Source organism: Penicillium citrinum (assembly GCF_028827155.1).
Source record: "Penicillium citrinum strain IBT 23319 chromosome Unknown utg000009l:1.0-4274883.0:1.0-4276374.0, whole genome shotgun sequence".
Classification (NCBI taxonomy): domain Eukaryota; kingdom Fungi; phylum Ascomycota; class Eurotiomycetes; order Eurotiales; family Aspergillaceae; genus Penicillium; species Penicillium citrinum.
The window spans coordinates 1,650,067-1,672,753 of record NW_026622694.1 but is presented as its reverse complement, the minus strand read 5'-3'; the positions used below and the strand labels follow the sequence as shown (position 1 = coordinate 1,672,753).

The 22,687-nt window shown below is 47.1% G+C and overlaps 10 protein-coding genes across 10 annotated transcripts; 6 read left to right on the top strand and 4 right to left on the bottom strand.

Annotated features, from left to right (window-relative positions):
• Positions 1-562: 562 nt before the first annotated feature.
• N7469_010097 (uncharacterized protein) lies at positions 563-2,310 on the top strand (the record flags this gene model as incomplete). The annotated part of the gene is made up of 2 exons (XM_056649002.1): positions 563-1,149; positions 1,263-2,310. 2 exons carry the CDS (start codon positions 563-565, stop codon positions 2,308-2,310), a joined length of 1,635 nt encoding a protein of 544 aa, XP_056496133.1.
• Positions 2,311-2,755: 445 nt separating this feature from the next.
• Positions 2,756-4,632, bottom strand: gmdA (putative general amidase GmdA; the record flags this gene model as incomplete). Its single annotated transcript, XM_056649001.1, has 4 exons — positions 2,756-2,880; positions 2,930-3,347; positions 3,407-4,288; positions 4,354-4,632. The coding sequence occupies 4 exons, from the start codon at positions 4,630-4,632 to the stop codon at positions 2,756-2,758; spliced, it is 1,704 nt and encodes a 567-aa protein (XP_056496132.1).
• A 557-nt stretch (positions 4,633-5,189) lies between these two features.
• On the bottom strand, positions 5,190-6,355 carry alkB (oxidoreductase, 2OG-Fe(II) oxygenase family; the record flags this gene model as incomplete). Its single annotated transcript, XM_056649000.1, has 2 exons — positions 5,190-5,983; positions 6,043-6,355. 2 exons carry the CDS (start codon positions 6,353-6,355, stop codon positions 5,190-5,192), a joined length of 1,107 nt encoding a protein of 368 aa, XP_056496131.1.
• A 458-nt stretch (positions 6,356-6,813) lies between these two features.
• On the top strand, positions 6,814-8,012 carry nimX (cyclin-dependent serine/threonine-protein kinase CDC28; the record flags this gene model as incomplete). The annotated part of the gene is made up of 4 exons (XM_056648999.1): positions 6,814-6,850; positions 6,959-7,467; positions 7,531-7,694; positions 7,754-8,012. 4 exons carry the CDS (start codon positions 6,814-6,816, stop codon positions 8,010-8,012), a joined length of 969 nt encoding a protein of 322 aa, XP_056496130.1.
• A 1,138-nt stretch (positions 8,013-9,150) lies between these two features.
• On the top strand, positions 9,151-11,851 carry N7469_010093 (uncharacterized protein; the record flags this gene model as incomplete). Its single annotated transcript, XM_056648998.1, has 5 exons — positions 9,151-9,600; positions 9,657-9,843; positions 9,895-10,420; positions 10,474-10,579; positions 10,631-11,851. 5 exons carry the CDS (start codon positions 9,151-9,153, stop codon positions 11,849-11,851), a joined length of 2,490 nt encoding a protein of 829 aa, XP_056496129.1.
• A 253-nt stretch (positions 11,852-12,104) lies between these two features.
• Positions 12,105-14,654, bottom strand: N7469_010092 (Zn(II)2Cys6 transcription factor domain-containing protein; the record flags this gene model as incomplete). Its single annotated transcript, XM_056648997.1, has 2 exons — positions 12,105-14,525; positions 14,580-14,654. 2 exons carry the CDS (start codon positions 14,652-14,654, stop codon positions 12,105-12,107), a joined length of 2,496 nt encoding a protein of 831 aa, XP_056496128.1.
• Positions 14,655-15,792: 1,138 nt separating this feature from the next.
• On the top strand, positions 15,793-17,493 carry N7469_010091 (flavin-containing monooxygenase; the record flags this gene model as incomplete). The annotated part of the gene is made up of 1 exon (XM_056648996.1): positions 15,793-17,493. The coding sequence occupies one exon, from the start codon at positions 15,793-15,795 to the stop codon at positions 17,491-17,493; it is 1,701 nt and encodes a 566-aa protein (XP_056496127.1).
• A 318-nt stretch (positions 17,494-17,811) lies between these two features.
• On the top strand, positions 17,812-18,951 carry N7469_010090 (homoserine dehydrogenase; the record flags this gene model as incomplete). Its single annotated transcript, XM_056648995.1, has 3 exons — positions 17,812-17,842; positions 17,914-18,848; positions 18,913-18,951. The coding sequence occupies 3 exons, from the start codon at positions 17,812-17,814 to the stop codon at positions 18,949-18,951; spliced, it is 1,005 nt and encodes a 334-aa protein (XP_056496126.1).
• A 975-nt stretch (positions 18,952-19,926) lies between these two features.
• On the top strand, positions 19,927-20,652 carry N7469_010089 (uncharacterized protein; the record flags this gene model as incomplete). The annotated part of the gene is made up of 1 exon (XM_056648994.1): positions 19,927-20,652. One exon carries the CDS (start codon positions 19,927-19,929, stop codon positions 20,650-20,652), a length of 726 nt encoding a protein of 241 aa, XP_056496125.1.
• Positions 20,653-21,046: 394 nt separating this feature from the next.
• Positions 21,047-22,569, bottom strand: N7469_010088 (uncharacterized protein; the record flags this gene model as incomplete). Its single annotated transcript, XM_056648993.1, has 2 exons — positions 21,047-22,355; positions 22,412-22,569. The coding sequence occupies 2 exons, from the start codon at positions 22,567-22,569 to the stop codon at positions 21,047-21,049; spliced, it is 1,467 nt and encodes a 488-aa protein (XP_056496124.1).
• Between the last annotated feature and the right edge of the window lie 118 nt (positions 22,570-22,687).

Below are 22,687 nucleotides of genomic sequence, written 5' to 3'. Positions count from 1 at the left end.
CATTAGTTAGATAATCTAGATGTGTAAACCTTTAAATAATCTAGTTCTAATAGGCTAACAAACAAGTAAGTATGGACTGGGAATTCGACGAAGGGCATTCAAGTTGATATACTATCCATAGTATATGATATAGTACCTACTGTATACTTTATACAGTGAACCACAGTGAACTATTTCACTAATTACCCAAACTTCCCCCTTTTTAACTCATCATATAGTGTACAATATTACTCTGCGATATATATATCTCACGTCTAATTCATTATAGGAATTTATTCTAGTTAATATAATCACATAAAATATGTTCAGTCCCTTCATAGACGAATGACGTTGCATTCGTGCCTCGTTGGGGGCGCTTCAGCTCCGCGTCAAAGCTTGGCAGTCTCTCCCATTTCTGTTCTTCTCATCTTCTCATTGCTTCACTTCTCCCCCTCCCAAGAACCCCCCCGGCTTTACTGATATACTTGCCCCTCGTTTTTGTGATGCAAGTAATAATTGGAATTATATAACCTCATCCCTCCTATTTCCTTATTCGCTCAATTTCCCCTCCCCCTCACCGACGATGAATGAAGAAGATACCCGAGAAACGCCCGAGGAATCGCGTGCGGACGAGAATCAGAATTCCAGCTCTAAATCGGCGAATCAATCGACAAAAGATCGGAAATGCCAATATTGTAACCAGGCATTTACATCGTCATCGCTGGGCCGACATCTTGACCAGTTTTTGTTCAAGAAGAAGCCGGATGGGATTCATGATGTTGAGGAGATCCGGCGCATTCGCAGTGGTATCACTCGTCGCCAGGCCCGTACTGCATCAGGGAAACGTGAAGGTAGTCCTGATTCCACCCAGAAAAAGGGATCAGCAGAACCCCATGCGACTGGTGAATTGAGTACCAAGTCGCGGGAGGCACCTGTGCGCATGATGTTCAACACCCCAACTTGGCATGCAACCGGTGTCATCAACGACATACCAAACCCCAATCCCAGTCGGGCTTTGGAAGGACCCCGGGTTACACCTACGCAATCGCGGCCGACGTCTCTACATCTACCCGACTACGCGGCTAGGGGTGCGACACCTAATAACCCGGATACCATGAAAGCCTTGGAGCTGGCTCTCCGCGAGGTGCTTGACAACATCAAGGCCGCTACGTATGCTATATTTGCTCGATCTTTGACCGAGGATACTCATCTAACCATGAATTGTGTCTAGTTCTCGATTCCGACCTCGTCTCACTCCGTTAGACTTCGACGTCCAAGCTCAGACTTTCCCATCGCTTTGCCTATACCTTCTCCCCCCTCCCCCGAGCCTCTTCAGTGCCCAACCATTTCCCTCTCCAACTTCGTTTCCGCTCGACCCCCCCTGGACCCGAACATCTTGAAATTGTGCGACAGGCTCTTCGTTCCAAGATCGGACAATGGCAGTCCGATCAGATTGCTGCGGACTCTACTGGCCATCCACGACATTTGAGTGGAGGACTTGATCCTAGCATGGTCTATCGAACGGCTCAGCAACATGAAGAATTGAGCCTACGCCATCTAGATCTGGCTTTTGGTCATTGGAACAGTTACTCGTACGAGCATCGTCGTGATGTCTGGCAACTAGAGATCACCCGCGCATTTGCGCGGGAGGCAGAGAAACGAAAGTCAATGGATGAACAGCTTGCACGAGTGCAACAAGAAGCAAATCAACTCCGCGCGCAGGTCGAGCGTCTAGGGTCATGCCAGTGGCCACGAGAATTTGCCTTGTTCCCACCAGATACACTTCCTCTATCGCGGGATGTTGCGCGGGAGCTGGATGCGAAGGAGAGTCAGATAAGCCCGGAATCGTCAAGATGGGACTATGATAGCGTGGTCAGTAAATGGAAGCGCGTTGTCATGCACGATAAGAGTATGGGTCGGATTGGCGTGGGATATAATGCCTCTGGTCCATTTGGCGAACAGGATGGGAACTCCCATCGTCAAAGTCCTGACGTCCGCCCTCCTCGTCCAGGCGAGGATACTTCAAACCATCCGAATCGTCTACGTCCCTTGCAGTCAGCCGTCACAATGAGTCCCGATCCCGGAGCTGCATCGACACCTGCGTCCTCAACGCAATACGCCTCGCCATTTTCACACCACGATCCTCGTAGCCCGCCGACTGGCAGCGCTAAGCGTCCAAGGCTCATGAATGGATCTGAAGGTCTACAGGCCCAGGAGCCTTCGGCGGGTACCAAACCAATTGCCCCTGCACCTTGGCCTTCCTCTACACCTATTCTCTCAAATCTCGCGGCACCGTCATCGCAAACGCCTCCGTCGGGACCGCGAGGGTAAATGATCTTACAACTTCATATATTGTGACGAACCAGCTGTCTCTATTACGCAAAGGGCCTTTTGGAATTGGCGATCATTCATGTTGGATATTGCTTTGAGCTTTTCATAGATATACGATGTACACATAATTATATACTAGCACAAACAAAAGCTATTTAAATTACAACAACAGGGGCAGAGTTCCTACATTGAGGTAGAATTGGGATATCTTTACTTCCGACACAGCTCACAGATGACAGAAAATCCTCCAGCTCCTGCCCGAGTTGGCAGTGCCGGTGGAGGATAGAAGAAATGTATTTTTATACTGCAGACTAAATAGAGTAGTAGGTTTTTAGGGCCCGGAATGATTGAATGCTAAATGACACGCCAATGGGCATTGGCGGGTGTACTCTGAAGGTCCAGCTTGAAGCTCCTTTCCAAGGCTGGCATTGAACTGAAGTCCTATTCATGCATCATGGCGAGCAACTTCTTCTCCAATATATTCAGCCAAAGTCAGTACCTTCTCCTCCTGAAGTCGACGTCCAATCAGCTGAACTCCAACCGGAGCTCCATGGTAAGTATCGGCATCGTCTACAGCACAGTCAGAATGATACAGCTGCATGTGGAATTGAAAACTTACAGTCCCATTCTATATAAGGCTCAGCCTCATCCATAGACACATCGGAAGGAAGACTGTCCACTGTCTTGTTTGCAAATGTGACCGGGATAGTGATGCTAGGATAATCGAGCACATTCACAAAGGCAGAGTACCCGATATAGTTGTACTCGGCAGGTTTGACAGCAGCGAAAGGAGCATTCGGACATATAACCCCATCCACAGGTCGTCCAGTGCCAGTCAATGCGGCGGTGCTGTTCCAATAGTCCATGTATTCCTTTTGATACTCCCTCTTAGATACATTTAGCGCGGCAATCTGTGAACTGAGCATCTCCGGACCACTGGAAGGCCCGCCAACAATTACTTGAGGTGGTTTTATCTCGCCAGAAAGCCCGAATTGGTGTTTAGCATCATTGCCGCCATCCATGGCGTATGCTTTCGCCTAATGAAAGTTAGCATTACTTTCTCTCAGGACTGCTGGGATTGCTTATGGTATGATACCGCTAAGGTGAGTGCTGTAGCGTGTGAAGGGGGATTCCAATCAATGATGTCGTGGCCAAGTCTTTTTAATGTCTGCTTGACAATGTTCAAGCCGCGTGCGATAGGAGGATGAATTCGGCCTGCCCCGTCAAAAGTCATGATCGCAAACGATAGTTTCGAGGATCCCTTCTTGGATTCTTCAATTAAAGAAAGTGTCTCCTGCACCATTGAATCTCTCCATGGCAGCTCCAAGGCCAGTGGATCATGTAGCCATGGCTGTTGGCCCAGAACGCTTTGAAAAAGTAGCGTTAACGACCGTGCTGTGGAAGCCAAAGGCCCGACTACAGAGATGATTGTATTCTGCCCTTCCATTGAATTCGCGGCTCCCTGGTAAGGTAATCTACCTGAAGATGGTCGAATTCCATATAGATTATTAAATGCAGCGGGAACTCGTATACTTCCTCCAATATCAGTGCCAAATCCGCCAGGTGACCCACGCAGGGCAATCAGAGCGCCTTCTCCACCACTGCTACCACCACTGGAAAGATGTCGGTTCTTGGGGTTCCATGTATACTCGATAATGTTGTTGACTGTTTCTCCGCACATCAAGGTGGCTGGCACACTGGTCTTGCAGTATAGCACTGCGCCGAGGTCGCGCAACTCTCTCACGAGCTCGCTTTCTTCGACGCCACGGCGTGGATCGTCTTTCTGGCCCTCGAATGTATCGATCCAGCCGACGTATCCCATGGTTGTTTCGACGCCTTTCACGTGAAATTGGTCTTTGAGAGATACAGGGAGACCATGAAGTGGACCAACGGGTTTCTTATACTCGGCAAAGTAGGCGTCAAGCTTTTTTGCATCTTCAATCGCCGCATCGAAGAAGATTTCATGTAAGCAGTTCACCTGCCAGTCGAGTCAGAGCTTAATGGTTATAATATTGGCATGCCATCGGCTAAGGATTTTATTACCAATTGATGTGCCAGCGAAGCGCGATGACAGAAGGCTTCAGTGACTTCAACTGCAGTCCAAAGTCCAGAGGTAGTCTTCGCGACGATGTCTACTGCATCTGATTCCGTAATTTCAATTTCTCGCTTATTCAGGAATTGCTGAATATAAACTCCAGTGACATCGACTTGTTCAGCAGGGGGAGGTATGGGGGTTTGGATTCGCCATTTCTCGGGGATAGCATTTAGAATGGCAAGCCGCTTTGCTTCACCTTTAGCACGCCAGGTGATGTCAGCTGTCATGTTTACCAATTCTGCTCTTGTGACAAGATGTGAGTCATTGATTTGGGGATGTGGTTGTTGTTAATAGTAAACTTTTTATATTGAGTCTTCCGTCGTGTTTGGCACTGAGAGCGGGGCTGTTGGGGTTTGGCATGTTGGAGTCACATTGAGCATTGCGGAGATATAATCCACTAGCTTCAACACTGCCCAATGATATGGAATGATGTTTCGTGGTGTACTACGTACAAAATTCTCAGCACCCGTATTCGGTTATGCATGCAATTGGTCTTCTCAGATGGACCCAATCATGTAGTTTTCGGGCGGCGTTTTGTCCAGCCCCGTCTACGTGTTTACCACCAACGCCACTTCAAAGAATTCAAATTCAAGTTCAAGAATCTCTGCTGTGATTGCAGTATCTGTTCTTGAGTACCCGATTCAATGCATGCCCAATAAAAGACAGGTCTCGGTGGGCAAAAATGCGACAGCGTCAAGCAAGCCTTAAACCCCAGCCGGAGTGCAAGCTCCGGACAATACAAATTAGACGAAGGGAAAATGAGGGGACGATAAGATTTTTTTCTTTAGATATTGAGGCTCTTTGCTATTCCTCCGTTCTTTTGGGATTGGTCATTTGCCGTACGTTCAAATTGATCCTCTTTCCAGACATCCAGCCTTTCCACATATGGAAAGGCGCTGGGGAGAGCACCTAGAATGTCCTCTTCATTTGAAGGCCACTCTGCCAGCCAGGCCGGACAGGTGGAAGGTAATATCTTAGGTACGCCATGCCAGGCGAACCGGGAAGCTCCATTCATATAAACTGCATCTCCTGACCGCAACCGCATGACTTCACATCCATTGCCGTCATCGTGGCTGACCAAGAAAAGGCCATCGCAGCCAAAACTGACACTGATCAACCCAACATCACATTCCTCACTCACATCCCGATGAGCGCTCAAGGTATCTCCTGCCGAATACAAATTCAAGATAGCCGCCTGAGCTTGGGTTTGCGGGAAGGCAGCCCGCAAGAGATCGGCGATATCCTGTGGGAAAGGTGGCGGGGTCTCTTCTGGATAGACCTTTGCGGTCCAGTCATATTGTCCTCCTAGTGTAACCCAACGAAGTTTCTTCTCAAGTATGGTTTGGATGGCCAATGGCTTGTGTATTTGGGGGTCTTTAGGCTCGATCAAGCGAGTTGGGTCATCCGAGAAGAAGGACTTTGGGCTTTCGATATTCTCAGACCCCCTGGGGTAAGTGACATCGTAGTGTAAGTGTAGATTGGTTTTATGTGTAGGATTAGAGAGATCGCGATGGAGTAAGCGAGAAAGAAGTTCGGTTTGAATAGTTGGTGGGAATAGGGAAGGAATCATTAAAAGGCCTACGAGCTGGTTAGGATAGAACACAATTACCTGTTCAGATTAGTTATATTTTGCTGACCAGAAATAGCATTATGCGTATAGACGGGGATGTTCTCTGCCAAAGGAGCATCCTCTTTCGATGTCTGTCTTGAATTGTGATCGCCTTGCATAAAAGTATCGAATGCCAATCGAAGATCTTGGCTGGACATGTACTCAGAGAGAACGAGGCCGTGGGGTAGCTGTGATTGCGTTTCGGGGTCTACTTTTTGTAGATCAAGAATCTCCGAATCATTGTCAATTTCGGAGAGTGGAAGTTTTGAATATTTCTTATAACATTGCCGAATGGGTTCTGGAGGACGATGATGAGGATCAATTCCTTTTATCTGATCCATGTTTGACTGCTATGAAGATGTGAAGATGTGCAAACGTTGAAAAGAAAAAGTCGCGGGGGTTAAAAAAGTGCAATGTTCCACTTTTGGCGGGCGGAAAGATCGGCGGAGAGGCACGTGTTCGCAACGCGCCGCGGAGATCAACAAAAACAAAAAGTCTCCCCCACCAACGATGATTTTGGTGATTTTGTGACGACTCCCTTTTTTTTTTCAAACAGCTTCAATTGTCCTGGTTTTGGAGTTTAATTTCTTGCCGTAAGTTCTTACCGCAAGCCTCAGTTGTCAGGATTGGCCGAAAAATTGGACTGATGCAGGCTCTATTGATCCAATGTGCCTTGCATTCATTCCCATTCTTCCCACCTGTTCCTGCGTGCACATACTGCGTCATTGCCAAATCACCTGGATCCTGTCACGTTTCTGACTATCCTTAGGACTACATAGGATTTGAAGTCAAATTCACTATGGAGAACTACCAAAAAATCGAGAAAATTGGCGAGGGTGAGTGGTTTCCCAGGATTGTTTACATCCGTTGTTCGATGGGAGCAAAGAACGGCATACAGAATTACAAGAAAGGAGAAAGACTTACACACACATTATTTCAACCAGGTACCTACGGAGTTGTTTACAAAGCCCGAGAACTTAGCCATCCAAACCGTATCGTTGCCCTGAAGAAAATCCGACTAGAAGCTGAAGATGAGGGTGTCCCGAGTACTGCCATTCGCGAGATCTCGCTTCTCAAAGAAATGCATGACCCGAATATCGTCCAATTGTTCAACATTGTCCACGCAGATGGTCACAAGCTCTATCTTGTTTTCGAATTTTTGGATCTCGACTTGAAGAAATACATGGAAGCTCTACCAGTCAGTGAAGGTGGTCGCGGCAAGGCTTTACCTGATGGGTCTATGATGGGCGCCAACTTGGGCCTCGGCGAAGATATGGTCAAAAAATTCATGGCTCAGCTAGTTGAGGGTGTGAGATACTGCCACAGTCATCGTATTCTACACCGGGATTTAAAGCCTCAAAATCTGCTTATCGACCGGGAAGGGAATCTGAAATTAGCTGATTTTGGTCTGGCGCGAGCATTTGGTGTCCCGCTCCGTACCTATACCCACGAGGTAAGCAACGAGATGAAGGAGATTGGCGCTATGACCTCAATATATATTAACCATCATGCATAGGTTGTTACGCTGTGGTACCGTTCTCCTGAGATCCTACTCGGTGGACGCCAGTATTCCACTGGTGTCGATATGTGGTCTGTCGGCGCAATCTTTGCTGAAATGTGCACACGCAAACCATTGTTCCCCGGTGACTCAGAGATTGATGAAATTTTTAAAATCTTCCGGTATGTTTAACAATCTCAGCTCATATCAATACATCTCACTAATCCTCGGCGTACCGTAGTGTCCTCGGCACTCCCGACGAAGAGATTTGGCCGGGTGTCACTTCATTCCCCGACTACAAGTCGACCTTCCCCAAGTGGACTCGTCCCAATGTGCCTTTGGTTCCTGGGCTCGAAGAAGCTGGCAGTGACCTACTGGAAGCTCTGCTTGAATTCGACCCAGCCCATCGCCTGTCTGCTAAGCAAGCCTGCCAACACCCATATTTCAGTCGTGGAAGTGCACACTACGCAGGCCGCACCACAAGCAATGGCTACCACTAATTTAACAGTGGTATCATTTAATTCCTTCTCTTTTCTGTACCTTTATTGACGGTGGAAGACTACACGTGATGATGAATATCCGAGGACATGCTTTTCTTTCTGCTCTTCTGTATTTGGCGTTCATCGAGGAGTGAACAGGGAGATGGGCTATTTTTTTTTCTTGTTGATCTTGTTTGTTTTCTTATTTTCCCTTTTTGATTCACCTTGTCTTTTCTGTTTTGTTTCTAGTCGATCCAAGGCGTACATACCCATTTTGGAGGATGAGGTCTTTCTGGACATTCTATGAGATATGCAATCACTATCCCTTTCAATACCTGACTTTCAACTTTCTTCAGATACATCTTCATTTCATCAAAGCACCACTTCAAATTGCATTCAGCCATGTCAGCATTGCATCAGATGAAACAAGTGTCACAAGAGCAGCTAAATGAAAAAAGGAGGCACTTGTTACACGGGCATTTTGACTACCAAAGCCAAAATGCCATTCAGCCACCTTCTCCCCACCAATAATGCTGCATCAATGCCCTTTTTTCGCTGAGCTGAGGAGTAAGCGACCCACTGCGCAAGGACAGTTCTGCGATCTGACATCTGCAAACCCATTTATTCTTGGAATTACGGACCCAACGGGCCCCCCGCTTGCATACGCCAGGAACCTCCCAGACCCGGTTTCTGCAGGAGGTTTTTGTGGAAAATATCCCGTGAGTATCAAATTGGGGGCCAGAAAGGTCGCAATAGCGGCTGAGATGGAATTTGGGGGCCAACTGCCAATTTGGTCTGCAGAGCGGCTTATTCGTAGGATTGTGAGTCTAATGCACGCCCCTGCAGCCTTACGAACGCCCAGAGAGCAAATTCGTAGTGGGGGCCGCTGATAAACGATGTGGCCGAGCCATCGGCGAGCCCGTGTTGATGGATGGGCGTTTCTTACGCGATTTGGCGTATTTGAAAGGGCTGCGCTGCGCCTTCTGAGCTCTTTAGATTGTTGTTCATGTGGACAGTGTGATAATATTACCCCTCTCGAACAAGATATACCAACGATCTTGTCCTTTCCGGGCCTGCTGAAGAAGATAATTTCTATTCCAGGGGACTTTGCATTTGAATTCGCCTTTCTACAGCATCCTATATCATTAGCATCATAACAATGACGCTTACAGACTTCGAAGAGGAGATGATGATGTGCGGGTCTCCTATGCCCCCTGCATCATCGCGATCAAACAGCCGACCACCGGGCCATCGGAGGTGTCAATCTCCGCAGGAAGCTGTTAGGCAATTTTGGGATCAATTTAATACCAAACACCCTGGCAAAGTGTACACTGTGTTGCCAGACAACCCCTACGCCCGAACTCGAGCAAGACGGGTCCCCAACGGAGTAATACAGGGCCACGAGGCTGTCAAGTCTTATGAACAGGCACGCCAGGAATGTCAAAAGTCTGTAGACCGCATCGTGAAAGAATGCGAGCGTGTGAATCAGAAATATACCGATCCGCATTTTGACATCGAGCTCGATCTCAAGTCTGGTACTCGCCATTATCTAGATGGGCTCGATAAAGTCAACGAGGAGATGCGGCCGCGTGGTGTGAAGAGGGTGACGGTTTGTCTAGCACTTAATTACCTAATTTGAGAAGTTTCTTTACTGACAATATGTAGGAGATATTTGAGAACCCGCAGTTCTTTGTGAATGGACCGAAGGCATCAGATGTGCGTCAAGGACATGATGGCGACTGTTGGCTAATGGCGGCATTGTGTACCATGGGGAACAAGACTGGTCTTATTGAGAGGATCTGTGTTGCCCAGAACGAAAAAATTGGGATCTACGGATTCGTATTTTATCGCGGTAAGTGTATCTGAGAATTCGACAACTGAATGATGCTAAATATGGATTTAGACGGTGAGTGGCAGCAATGTATTGTAGACGACAAGCTTTACCTTCGTGCTGCCGACTATGATGAATCAATTGATGAGCGCCCACTTTGGGACGACATTAACCGGACAGACACTGAGGAGGAATACCGCCGAGTGTGGCAGACAGGTTCAAGGGCTTTGTACTTTGCTCAGTGTGTCGACCCGAATGAGACCTGGTTGCCATTACTAGAGAAAGCCTTTGCCAAAGCCCATGGTGACTTCTCGGCTATTGAAGGCGGATTCGTTGGAGAGGGCATCGAAGATTTGACGGGAGGTGTCACGTCAGAGATCTTGTCAAGCAATATCTTAGACAAGGATCGATTCTGGAATGAGGAGCTCATGAAAGTCAATGAAGAGTTTCTGTTTGGGTGTGGGACTGGCTTGTTTTCAAACTGGCTGGACCCAAAATATGCTGGTCCTCCGAGAGACCGCAAGGGGATTTCAGAGAATCATTCATACTCTATCATGGAAGCCCGCGAGATTAAAGGACACCGACTGTTGCGACTTCGGTAAGTTCGTCGATCGCACGAAAATATCGAGGTTTTTGCTAATATCGTCCAAGTAATCCGTGGGGAAAGAAAGAATGGCATGGTGCCTGGGGCGATGGATCGGAGCAGTGGACAGCAGAGTGGATGAAGCTGTTGGGCCATAAATTCGGGAACGATGGTGTTAGTACATACGTGCTGCAGATTCTCTGAGACTCGCTGACATATGATTAGTTCTTTTGGATCTCGTATAATGACCTGTTGAAGAAATACCAGCACTTCGACCGAACCCGCCTCTTTGGGCCCGAATGGACCATTACCCAGCAATGGACGACACTCAATGTGCCCTGGTCTGCTGACTACCATAGCTCCAAATTCCTCATGGACGTTACCAAGAGTGGACCTGTTGTCATTGTTCTTTCTCAGCTTGATACCCGCTACTTCAAGGGTCTCAGTGGGGAATACAACTTTGTCCTGAAATTCCGCGTCCAAAAGGAAGGAGAAGAAGATTATATGGTACGCAGTCACAGCAGTCATTTCATGGGCCGCTCCGTGAATGCCGAGATCAATCTCGACCCTGGACGCTATTATGTTCTTATGAAGATCATCGCTTTCAGACATGAGGACGTCGAATCAACTGAGGAAACAGTTCAACGGCTCGCTTCAACTAGACGTGAGAAGCTTGTGCAGGTTGGTTTGTCGTATGACTTGGCTCACGCCAAAGGTGTCGTTGTTGAAACAAAGCGAGAACGATATGAGAGAGAAAGACGCAAAGCTGCTGAGCGAAAGAGGCTCCGGGAAGAGACTAAGAGAAGACTCCAGAAGGAGTATATTCGTGAGCGAAAGATGGCTGCTCGTCAACAACGAATGGAAGCACGTCTTTCTGGCCAAATTCCCAACGGCCTATCTTTAGACAGAACCCCCGAAGCCACTCCTTTGCCTGGACAGATCCTTCCAGAAACACAAACCCAGTCACCTACAGATGTTGCAAGCATCTCTAGTGATGGCAGTGATCGGAGGAGACAAACGGTAAATGGCTCGGTTCCCATCATTCAGTTTAATGGGTTACATGCGAGACATGCGAGTGACTCTTACAGAAAACGGACAGAGTCCCCACGACCAAGTCTCAATACTCGCCTTGCTACCGATAACCTGGATGGTAGTGATATGGAGTTGCTTGATGGGTTTGAGTTCGACAGCGACTTGGACATGCCACCCGATGAGCCAGATAGCAAGAACCTGGGCACTTTACAGGGGCCAAATGAGACTAACAATGACCCCTGGAATGCTGTTTGTGTAGTTGGACTACGAGTGTATTCCAAAGACCCGGGTCTCAGTTTGGAGGTCGTACGCCCTGTACCAGATGACGATACTGAAGCCCCACTCGACCGAGACGATCCTGCTGCTTCAGCGACGATTGAAAAGTCATTCTGGGGTATGAATATTGCTCCTTGATCGGGAGCACCATGATTATGATCGAAATTGTTCTTTATATTTTCTGTATGTGTTTGAGGGTTTCTTGAGCGCTTAAAATTTTATCTAAAGCCCTTCTTTTCTTTAAATATTCGCGCGTCGATTTACATAATTTCTACAGCTTTTGGTCTTGATGGATGCTTCCTGTATTATCATTGTAACTTTCTTCAAGCCACGTCAATTATGATGAAGTGGGAGCTTGAAGGATCAACAGACCATTTCTGGTAACTCTAGACTATAACCAAATGTTACTAGCATGATCCACAGTAGAAAGCTCCTCGAAGTTATATGCAGCGCCTGTTGTCCAGAAATGACTCTCAATACCAGTTAAAGAGGCCAAGTCTGCATTTTCCTCATCATTCACCCCTAGATGGATCTTCGAGTTCAATCTACCGAGGAGCCCTCGCGCCACGAGGCTCGCCAGATCTGATTTCCGCCCAAGAAATTTCAGTGCTCGAATGCAGACCTCACAACCTTCACGAAATCGCTCGAACATCCCGATAGGTCCACAATAGACGGAGCTAATTGCCATCTCCATGCTGTTAAGTAATATGTCCGCAGATTTGGCAAATGAATGAACGAGAAGGACAGTGAAAGGCTCTGTTAAGAAAGCTGCATCATTCAGGCAATCATGGAATTGGGAAGATTTCACAAGATCATCCTCTAGTGAGCACTTTGCAAGTGTTGCTACCGCCAAAGCATTGTCTCTTCTCAAAGTGCTCGCAAAATCAATAGTAGTCCGAGAGCTCCGCTGCTGTTCGAGACTCAAATTTGCTTGATCGATATTCTCGATCACATCTGCGAGGAGCATTGCGCCTAGATGCCAATGTGCTGCCAGTATAACATACCATGACTGTACACGAGGAGGTAAGACCGCATGGTTTGATACACAATTTATAATAAAATGGTTGTAAGTGTTGTTCCAATGTCGATATACCAATAAGGCCTTTTGAATGCCCTCTTCGATTAAATCGGGCTCTTCATCTCGATAAATGAGTGTTTGAAGCTGAGTGATTCGACGCCAGAGCAGTACCTTTACGGGGGCTGCATCTGAGAGTATTTCTGCTGCTTCTTCGTGAGAGCAGGGCCACGTTGGCATGCCTTTGTCGGGAATTTGGTATGAAGCGGGTTTTTGAAGAAGGAAGTTGTCCCAAAGATCGCGCTTCCTTTTGCTAGTCCGATGAGGATAAAGACTGAATCCATCAAGATCAAATGAGTTATCTGACATGGTGAGTGGTGTTAGGCCCCATGCCGAGTCCGATGATCTCTGGCTATCTTCATCCGATACTACCGGAGGCCTTTGGTGCATGGCGGCAATTTGTGTATCAAACATAACTCCAAGCCAAAAGAGAAGGTCAAAGGTATCGCGATTTTCCCTTTCAGAAATTGGCGAGTCGGAGCAAGATGATGTTGGTAGCGCATTCGATATTATTTGTTGCGATTTAGCCTGTGAACGAGTACCGGGCCGGATTTGGGCGAACTTATATCTGAAGCTGAACATCTGGCGGACGGCATTCTCAAGATACGTCGGTGCATAGTCCTTTTCCAACAATTCACCTAGTCCGATCCCTTCTTCGTCATTCAAAGGTCTTTGGGTAAGAGAGAATAAAATATTGGCAAACACGACACGAAAAGAAGGCACACCAAGAGAAGCTTCTAAAGAGTGTCTGGCGTCATTCCAGAGAGACTCTCGCAAAGACCTTTCGTCCTGAGCTAGAGATCTCGACGAGAATAGATTATTATCATGCTCAAAGTGCTGAGACCACTGGGACGCAAATGCCATGATTGATTTATGTAAAGCTCGAGATGCTGCTTGGTCTTCAGCTGCACTGAGGGACCTTCCTCTGACTGAAGTAGATGCAGCATCCAATCTACAGACCCGAGTGCACATTCTGTTTGAAAAGCTTGGACCCCATTCACTTTGTGCGGTTCGTGGCTTGCCGTCTCGAGTTAGCCGGCTATATGGACAATTCCTCTCTGTAAGCCAGCACGACAAGGCATTCTCCATACTGTCGTGATATATGCGGATTAAATTTCTGGTCATTGTAGAGCGAGCGTATTCCCTCGCAGTCTGATCTGATAAAGCACAACGAGCACGCTGATTCCCGAAACGCTTTGATAATTCCTCGGCTACAGAGGCAGATCGGGTCATATTCTCATTCATAAGGCTATTTCCTTCGCCACCAAGAAAGTCATACGTTCCTTCGCCGAGGGTTCCTTGAATGGGGTCTCGGAATCGGACTTGATGATTGGACATCTCATTTGACTTTTCGAGATTCTCTCCCTCATCGACGGCTGGGAAAGTATTTTCGGACTGGGTGGGAAGATAAAGTTCCCCTGTTGAGTCGAACCATTGGATGTCGTCTTCTTCAGACCCGGGCAAGAATTGAGAAGCTCTTTTAGTAGCTCCAACTTTGCCATCCTTGAGCTCACAATTCCATTGATCAAACGGCGGGCTATCATTTGATGACTTACTCTGGCAACTGATAGTAGCAGGAGTATCTACTACATCCGAAACCAGGCTTTTCGAGACACCAGCTGCACGTTTCCGGTGCTGCTGGCGGTTGCGTTTTCTTGTAGACAACCATTGAAATGTGCAATCTTTCTTATACTTCTTGCAGTTCGAACAAGAGTCTGGTCGATCATCATCCAGTGACTTCGACGATAATCAAATTAGCTCAATTCCAGGTATGTTTTGATGGAGACGAACCGGTGCATCGCATCTTCTCTTGCCCTTCCGGCATGGGTCGCAACTATGATCAGATCTCCGACTTGGAGTCTCCATAGCCGACGCTAAAAACACGGGAGTAATTTGTTGTGGAGTATCCAGCAGAAGACGAGGGGGTTATGGAGTGCATCGGACAAGAACTAGAGGAGGTTCAAGTCAAACTGTGGGGGTGAGAAAAGGAACAGGCTATGTAACCCCTCATTGTCTGAAGCCAAGGTGGAGGAGGATCTGAAGAATCGTGATTGGAGAAGATGAATGATGATCTTCCCCATGGGGTTGAGAATCCTTCCCAGTCGCTCCGCCTGACCATTCTGTGCTTCTTTTGGCCAGAATCTTTCGCCGTGCTGAGCATACTGCAGCGATAATAATAACATCTACATAAAAATTACTAGTAGGACCATGGCGCAATTTCTTTCGGGGAAGCTCTAAACATTATGGATTTTCTCCAATTCAATGATCCCGACCATTGTGGCTCGCACTGCCGCCATGGCAATATCAATACCAGCGGAAATGATTGAAAGTCGAATTACTGATTCAAGAAAATATAGAACAGCGGCGTATAAAAAGCGGCTACCAGCACTACGTACACACCAGAGAGCTCCTAATATATGAGGATATGCCCGCCTCACTGGGTAGCACATGCGGATCCTCAAAATGGTCATTTTCTTCAAAGGAGAGCCCGAGGAACACCATTGGGCGAGGCCTAGACACTAGATTCTGATGTCTAGAGTGCGGATCCGGTCAGCGGATCCGTTCGGCGAGCAAAAGCCATGCAACTATTGACACTGCATATATGTGGCCACCAATCATGCTTCTATATCAGGACTAGGGGTTTGTGGGGCGAGTCGAAAGACTCATTCACATTGAGCGGGGATAGCCTAGCCTCGCTCGACGGGATGAACGCAGACAATGGAAGAGATCACTAATGAATTACTAGAGAAATGGAAGAACCACAGCATTGGCTACTACGTATGGCCTCCAGAAACCCCAGTCTTATGCTGATTCCATCCGCACACGATGAGCTACCCCGGCGTAGGTTACATCACAGGACGATTCATGCATATCAATGGTCAGGATTATAATAATAGCTCGAAGCCCCTGGTGTGAGAAGAAGAATAATAATTCAATAAAGGCAGATCCTTCATACATTCATCAAATTCGGAAGTCTTACTTCAGTAACTTCAAGTTAACTACCATGCCACCTTTCAAAACAGAGCTGAAAGAGAACGCTTTCCGTCGTGGATCGACTGGGCCCTATGCTGATAACCTAAGTGTCGATGCATTGGTTGTCGGAGGTGGATTTGGCGGGATATATTGTCTTTATGAGCTCCGAAAACTTGGTTTGAGAACGGTCATTTTCGAAGCAGGGAATGAGCTGGGAGGGACATGGAGGTGGAACTGTTATCCCGGGGCTGGAGTCGACTCTGAAGTACCTGAATACATGTATTCCATTCCTGAGACCTGGAAGGACTGGACATGGTCGACAAACTATCCCTCATACGAGGAGTTGCGAAGGTACTTCGATCATGTCGATAATGTCCTGCAGGTGAAAAAGGACTGCGCTTTTAACAGTGTCGTTGTCGACGCTCAATTCAATGTGAAGGATGGTCGTTGGCATGTAAAGACAGCCGACGGCAGGTCTGCCCATGCAAGATATTTCATTGTTGCTACTGGATTTTCTGCAAAACGATACATCCCCGAATGGACAGGTATGGATAAATTCAAGGGCATCGTCCATCACTCATCATTTTGGCCGGATGAGCATATAGATGTACGAGGGAAACGGTGTGCGGTGATTGGCACCGGAGCATCAGGAGTGCAAGTCACTCAGGCCTGGGGGCCGGTGGCTGGCTCATTGAAAGTGTTTCAGCGAACTCCGAATCTTGCCCTTCCGATGAAGAAAAGAAAATTGGCCGTAGAAGAGCAAGAAGAGGCCAAGAAAGCATATACTGAGTTGTTTACCCTCCGTGAGAAGTGCTTCGGTGGATTTCTGTACACATTCGATGAGAAGGACACCTTTGACGACAATGAAGAGGAAAGACAAGAATTTTACGAGGAATTGTGGGAGAAGGCTGGTTTTCGTTTCTGGCTGGCCAACTACAAAGACTATCTCTTCAATGCTTCAGCAAATCGGGAGGCTTACAATTTCTGGTGCAAAAAGACTCGCGAGCGTATTGGTGACCCTAAGCAGCGAGATATTCTGGCGCCGTTGGAACCACCTCACCACTTCGGAGTCAAACGTCCTTCCTTACAGGTCAACTATTTCGAGCAATTTAATCGTCCAAATGTTGAGGCAGTCGATATCAAGAGTAACGGTATTGTGGGGTTCACAGAGAACGGTATCCAGCTTCAAGATGGTACAATCCATGAAGTCGACGTTGTTTGTATTGCGACTGGCTTCGATATAGCAACTGGAGGTATGACTAACATGGGCTTGAGGAGTATCTACGGCAGAAAGTTGGAGGATGAATGGAAAGAGGGATGCTACACATATCTAGGAACCACAGTACGCGGCTATCCCAACATGTTCCACCTTTACGGTCCACATGGTCCGACATTGTTGAGTAACGGACCTACAACAGTCGAAATACAGGGGCGGTGGATTGCACAGGCTATCAAGCAGATGGAACGTCAAGACATAAAATACATCAACCCTACGGAGGAGGCTATCCAAGAGTGGAAAAAACGTATCAATCAGCTGTCTGACATGACTTTGCTTCCTACTGCAAAATCTACCTATATGGGTGGAACGGTCCCAGGAAAAGTGTTTGAGCAAGTCAACTACTCTGGGGGAGAGCCTGCATATGCCCAAGAAATTAGATCCGTTCTTCCGAGTTTCAAAGGCTTCGATATTGCCAAAGGTTCGCGAAAGATGGATCAGATGTCTAAAATTTGAAGTTTGACCGGGGGAACCTGACTTTTAATTATTTTTAAACTGTTTCAACAAGTACAATCTTTGAACTGCCTCCATGCCAACAAACATCAGAGATTTTATGGTCAAATCAATGAGAATAAGAAGAGCATTTCCAAAGATAGCTACTTTTAGCAACTCATGGAAGAGATAAAGTTCTCCTGGTTAGAGTGATCAATATTCATTACTAGTATGCACTAGCAGTGGAGGCGGCGGTGGATTTCGATTAGCCAGTCGGAGATTGTGAGTCAGTCATCACAACCCGCACAAAGAGGACTGTCACCTACTGATACTACAAACAGTATGTCAAATAACATCTACCTCGGGATTATCGGTGAGTACTAGTATTTGAACTCGAGTTTGTAAATGATAGACATGACAAGCGAGGACTTATTCAGGCTACAGGGGTCGGAGTCGTTGGGAACGCATTTTTAGAACAGCTGGGGAAGCTCCAAACTCCACCGAGCCTTGTTCTTCTTGCCCGGTCATCTCGAACACTTTTGGCACCCTTGCCAGAATATTCACCATCAATTCCGATATCTAGCTGGAAATCAGCGATACAGAATGACTTTCTAATACAGAGGGGAAGTCTCAGTCCATACGAGATAGCGGAATATCTGGCTGCAGCGCCAGGCCCGGCTATTCTAATTGACAACACTTCAAACCCTGAAATCGCCCGCGCATATCCTATAATCCTCAGAAGAGGTATCTCTATAGTCACACCAAACAAGAAGGGGTTCTCCGGGGACATCGGACTCTGGAAGAATATTTTTACATCCGCAGCGGAAGGAAAAGCTCTCGTATACCACCAGTGCACAGTTGGCGGGACGCTGCCTGTGCTCTCAACATTGAGAGACCTGGTTGCGACAGGAGACGAGATAATTAGCATCGAGGGTATCCTTTCTGGAACTCTCTCACTGTTACTTGGGACCTTTATGCCAGGCTCTTCACATTCAAAGGCGAAATGGAGCTCCCTAGTTTCTCACGCGAGGGAGGCCGGAGAGACAGAGCCAGATCCACGGGATGATCTGAACGGTCTGGACTTTGCTCGAAAGTTGACGATAATTGCGCGTGTGATCGGTCTTGATATCAATGGTCCTGACGAATGTGCAGTTGAGTCACTCATTCCTGCCGAATTGAGGTCGTTACCGTCGAATGGTCAAGGCATTGAACAATTCATGAGCGAACTACCCAAATTTGATTCCCGCATGGATGAAGCAAGAGATGCGGCTCTTGGACAGGGCAAAGTCCTGCGATTTCTTGGTAGTATCGACGTGCCGACAAAGAGCATTAAGGTTGGACTGAAGCAGGTTGACCTAAATAGTCCGCTTGCTAGGCTGGTAGGTAGTCAATTCGTAAGTGTTTATACTAAAAGATACTGCGAGACCCCATTGATTCTTCAAGGGGGAGGGGGAGGAGGCGAGATTACGGCAATGGGACTGATGTCTGATCTGCTCAAGGTGATGGAACAATTGAGATAGCAGGTGCCGTGCCATCTGAATAATATATGAATAGACGTATCGTTTTACATCTACCAAATTATAGGAAATCATAGGAATTGCCCTGAATGACATTCGGTCATTTACCTGTGATCAAGAATGGACCATTTATGTGCTCTGACACTTTTTCTCGCTCATTTGGAACTAGTTGAGCCAATTATGAAAATTCCCATGGCTTTGCATTGCTCTGACGCAGAACTGTTTTGTGCAATCGGAGGCGGACCTGTATACGTTCATAGATTCATTACTATAGCAATCTTCATAAAGCATTCTGACAGAATGGCTGAACCTTAAGATGACCATAGGGCCAGAGCGACACAAATAGAAATATCGGATTCAATAGGAAATAGGAACCTTGAATAAGCCTCTTCACATCGACAAAAATTCTGGGGACCATCACTTGTCACCTTTGAGACTGACATCATTGTACAGTCTGAGCTGGTCGTCGTGGGGGCCATATGGTTGAAGAGGCTAATTGGGCTTCATCAAACGTGCCAGATGATGATTAGCACCCGCGGCCAGTCTCAGGAAAGAATCCAAATGTAATCCTTGACCAATAAAAGAGACAAGCTTCAAAGAGTCCTCGTATTTTTTTCAGCCCCCAAGACGTGGCGATGGAGCGGCAGATGAGGCCGAATCGGGTATGAAGTGCCGCTCGTTTAAGCTTGGCAAGGATAGACTTGAGGATCAGCAGGCGCAGCAACAATAAGATCATCATCGTCAGATTGGATGTGTACTTTGGATGCATAGTTCCTCGGGGTATATATTCCATCGGTGAACCTGCTGATGCTGCAGAAAACACAAATCAATATCATTCCATTAACTTGAAGCTGCAATCATATCTCCTCTCTTCATACTCTCTACCACCTTTCTCGATATCACCATAATGAATCCTTCACCTCCTTCATACGAGTCTTCAATGGCTCCTGCTGCCCCTTCTGCTCCGGCTCACGTCCAAGCCTCTCAATCACAAGCACTATTGGTGGATATGGCCTGGAAAAAGCTCAAATTCCTCATCAAAGATGCCAACAACCCCGAAGCCACTCCCTTATACAATGTTGCCCTTCAGATGGTGATGGCACCTCATTTGCGCTTCAAGGCAATTGAGGGTAATGGCATGGAGCGACAAGTTGGTAGCGGAACTGTCCATACTTTCAGTATTTCGCCAGATTATGAACTTTATGGCCAGCCTGCCACATTGAAAGCTCAAAAACGCTTCCGAACCTACTACACACACATGTCTACCGTCTTCTCTGATACAGATAAACCAGTCAAGATGACCTGGACTAGCAATACCGATTTCAAAGGCTGGGACTTTATCTGTGTCGATCACAATCAGAACCCGGTTGCTAAGTTTTCAGCCAATTTATGGGCTGTCAAGAAATTCGGCAAGATTGAACTCCTCGGTCCGAAAGCCTTTGATCCCGCAGCCAGGGATGAGATTGTTGTTTTGGCTGTCACTTTGTTTTATTGCATGTATATTCGCGTGAACAACCCGTTCAACCTGCTTGGTTCGGCTTTCATGTCGAAAGATAAGACTGGGCAGCTTCAACCACAAAAGGATGTCAGCCAACCCGATGAATTGATTGGGAAGTCAGATGTTACGACAAAGCAAGAACTCAAAGCGGAACGAGCGACCTATTGATCTTGCATTTATTCCAACAAGCTTGGCGAATTGGAAGGTAATGAGACAATGGACAATCTTGCGATAGACTTTGAAGGCGTTTTTTGGTATGCTATTTAATGTTTGCTAGTTTGAATATGATACCTACACTGTTTCTTATTCCAGCGCAATTCCAGCATATCAACATTTCCTTCGAGTTAAGTTGCACGAACATGCTATGATACTATCAGTAGTATAGGGACGTGATGTTGAAAGGTGATGAAGACCAATTTTGAAAACCGACTATCGATACTCAGAGGTCAGAGATAGATCTTTGTTCTTGAATAACCCAATACTATGATTAGCATCACTCTCAGGAATTCCTCTGCTCATATGAAAAATTTTTTCGATCGATAGTGAGCATAATAGTCAGCATCTAATCATCATTCAGTACTCCATCAAAGGCCTCCTTCAGCCAATTCGCTGCGGCTTGTCCGGGGTCATCGTCTGAGCGAGACAAGGTTACCCTGCGCTCGCCATACCCCTTTTCACGGCCAAAGAAGCACGCCCGTCTCATCACAGATACCATTTCCTCGCTCTGTCTAGCAAGCACCGTGGGAGCGACCTCGGGATTCATGTCCTTGGTAGATATTTTAGACAATTCTTCTGACTCAAACGATGAGGCCTTATTACCTCCTGAAAATACTCGCACCCATGGAAGAGCGACTTGCAGACGACGAATTCCATGACCTAGTCGAGAAGAAGTATTACCACTCAACCCGTAGTCAAGCCCGTAAGGAGGCCAGCGTGAGAGAGCTTTTCGGCGACGAGTGGGCACGTCATTCTGTTCGGAAGCCTCGCTATCGATGGAATAGACATCACTATCCGAAATGGAATAATCTGTCTCGTTTGATTCAGCACAGGTCGTTTTCGAATTCTCTTGAAGTACAGGAACTGGATACTCTGCGCCGGTAAGATATTCTGGGAAATTTTTAGGAACATCTCTACCAGCAGAGCGAAGAAATAAAATCGGCGACGCGAACTTGTCAAAGCATTTCTCGAATGACGGGAAAAACCGTCTCCGCGCATCAAGCAATGAAACAAGATCCGAAGGGGCGACTGTTCTTGATGCTCTCTTCTTTGGCCTCTTTGTTGGCGGTTCCACGCTCCCCGTTTTCCAAATGCAATACGCGTCAAGTCCTGGCCAATCACATATGGGGTCAGCAGCAGCTACTGCGTTGACTGTTTGTGCTTCTGTAAGTGCTAGCATGAGCGCGAGAGAGCCACCAATGTGGGAGCCGTATATCCCTAGCTGTCCTGGCTGAAGGTTGTCCTGGATCCAGTCGAACCCCGCGATTGTGTCGTGAATAGGGGTCGGATACTGATAGGATTTCGACTCAGCCTGGTTCGTGGAAGTGGGCTCGGGCCAGTCTGTGGATATCTGCTGTGAGCTGGAAATGGCTTTCTGTGCAATCTCGCCTATGTTACCAAGACGATATTTGACAGTCACAACGGTAGCAGCAGTCGTACATGCGAGAGCATGCTGCAGCGATTCTGTATTAGGTATAGTAGAATTTCCATCACGAGAGTTCAAGGATGCATGCTTTCGGTTCCAACTTGGAGCATGCACTTCATCCATGAAACCAAACAAAGGCCCAGGAGGGAGATATAGAATCACATTAGGCCCAGATGGTTCGGACCCGCTTGATATATTGTGGCCTGTGAGTGTTGTCGGGCGGGTAATTCTGGAAGTATAATTAATATCGATTTATTGTTTGGAACAACGTTGAGAGCATCCTACTTTAGAGTCACGCGCCCATTATTTCCAACCGGGACAGAAACATTCTCTTCAACACAGGTCGACGCAAAGCGCGATCTTGGGAAGCAGACAATGGGATTCTTGGGAATTTGCCGAGCGTGAAAAATTTGACGGCACGAATGGCTGATCAAGGCGCGCATTGCGCCATGGAGAGTGAAGGATGAGGAGTGGACAGGAACACGTCTCGCGCGGCGCAGGAATGCAGGTCTTGGCGTGTAAAGGCGGAGCGGAGCGGATTGTATGTATAGCACCATCAGA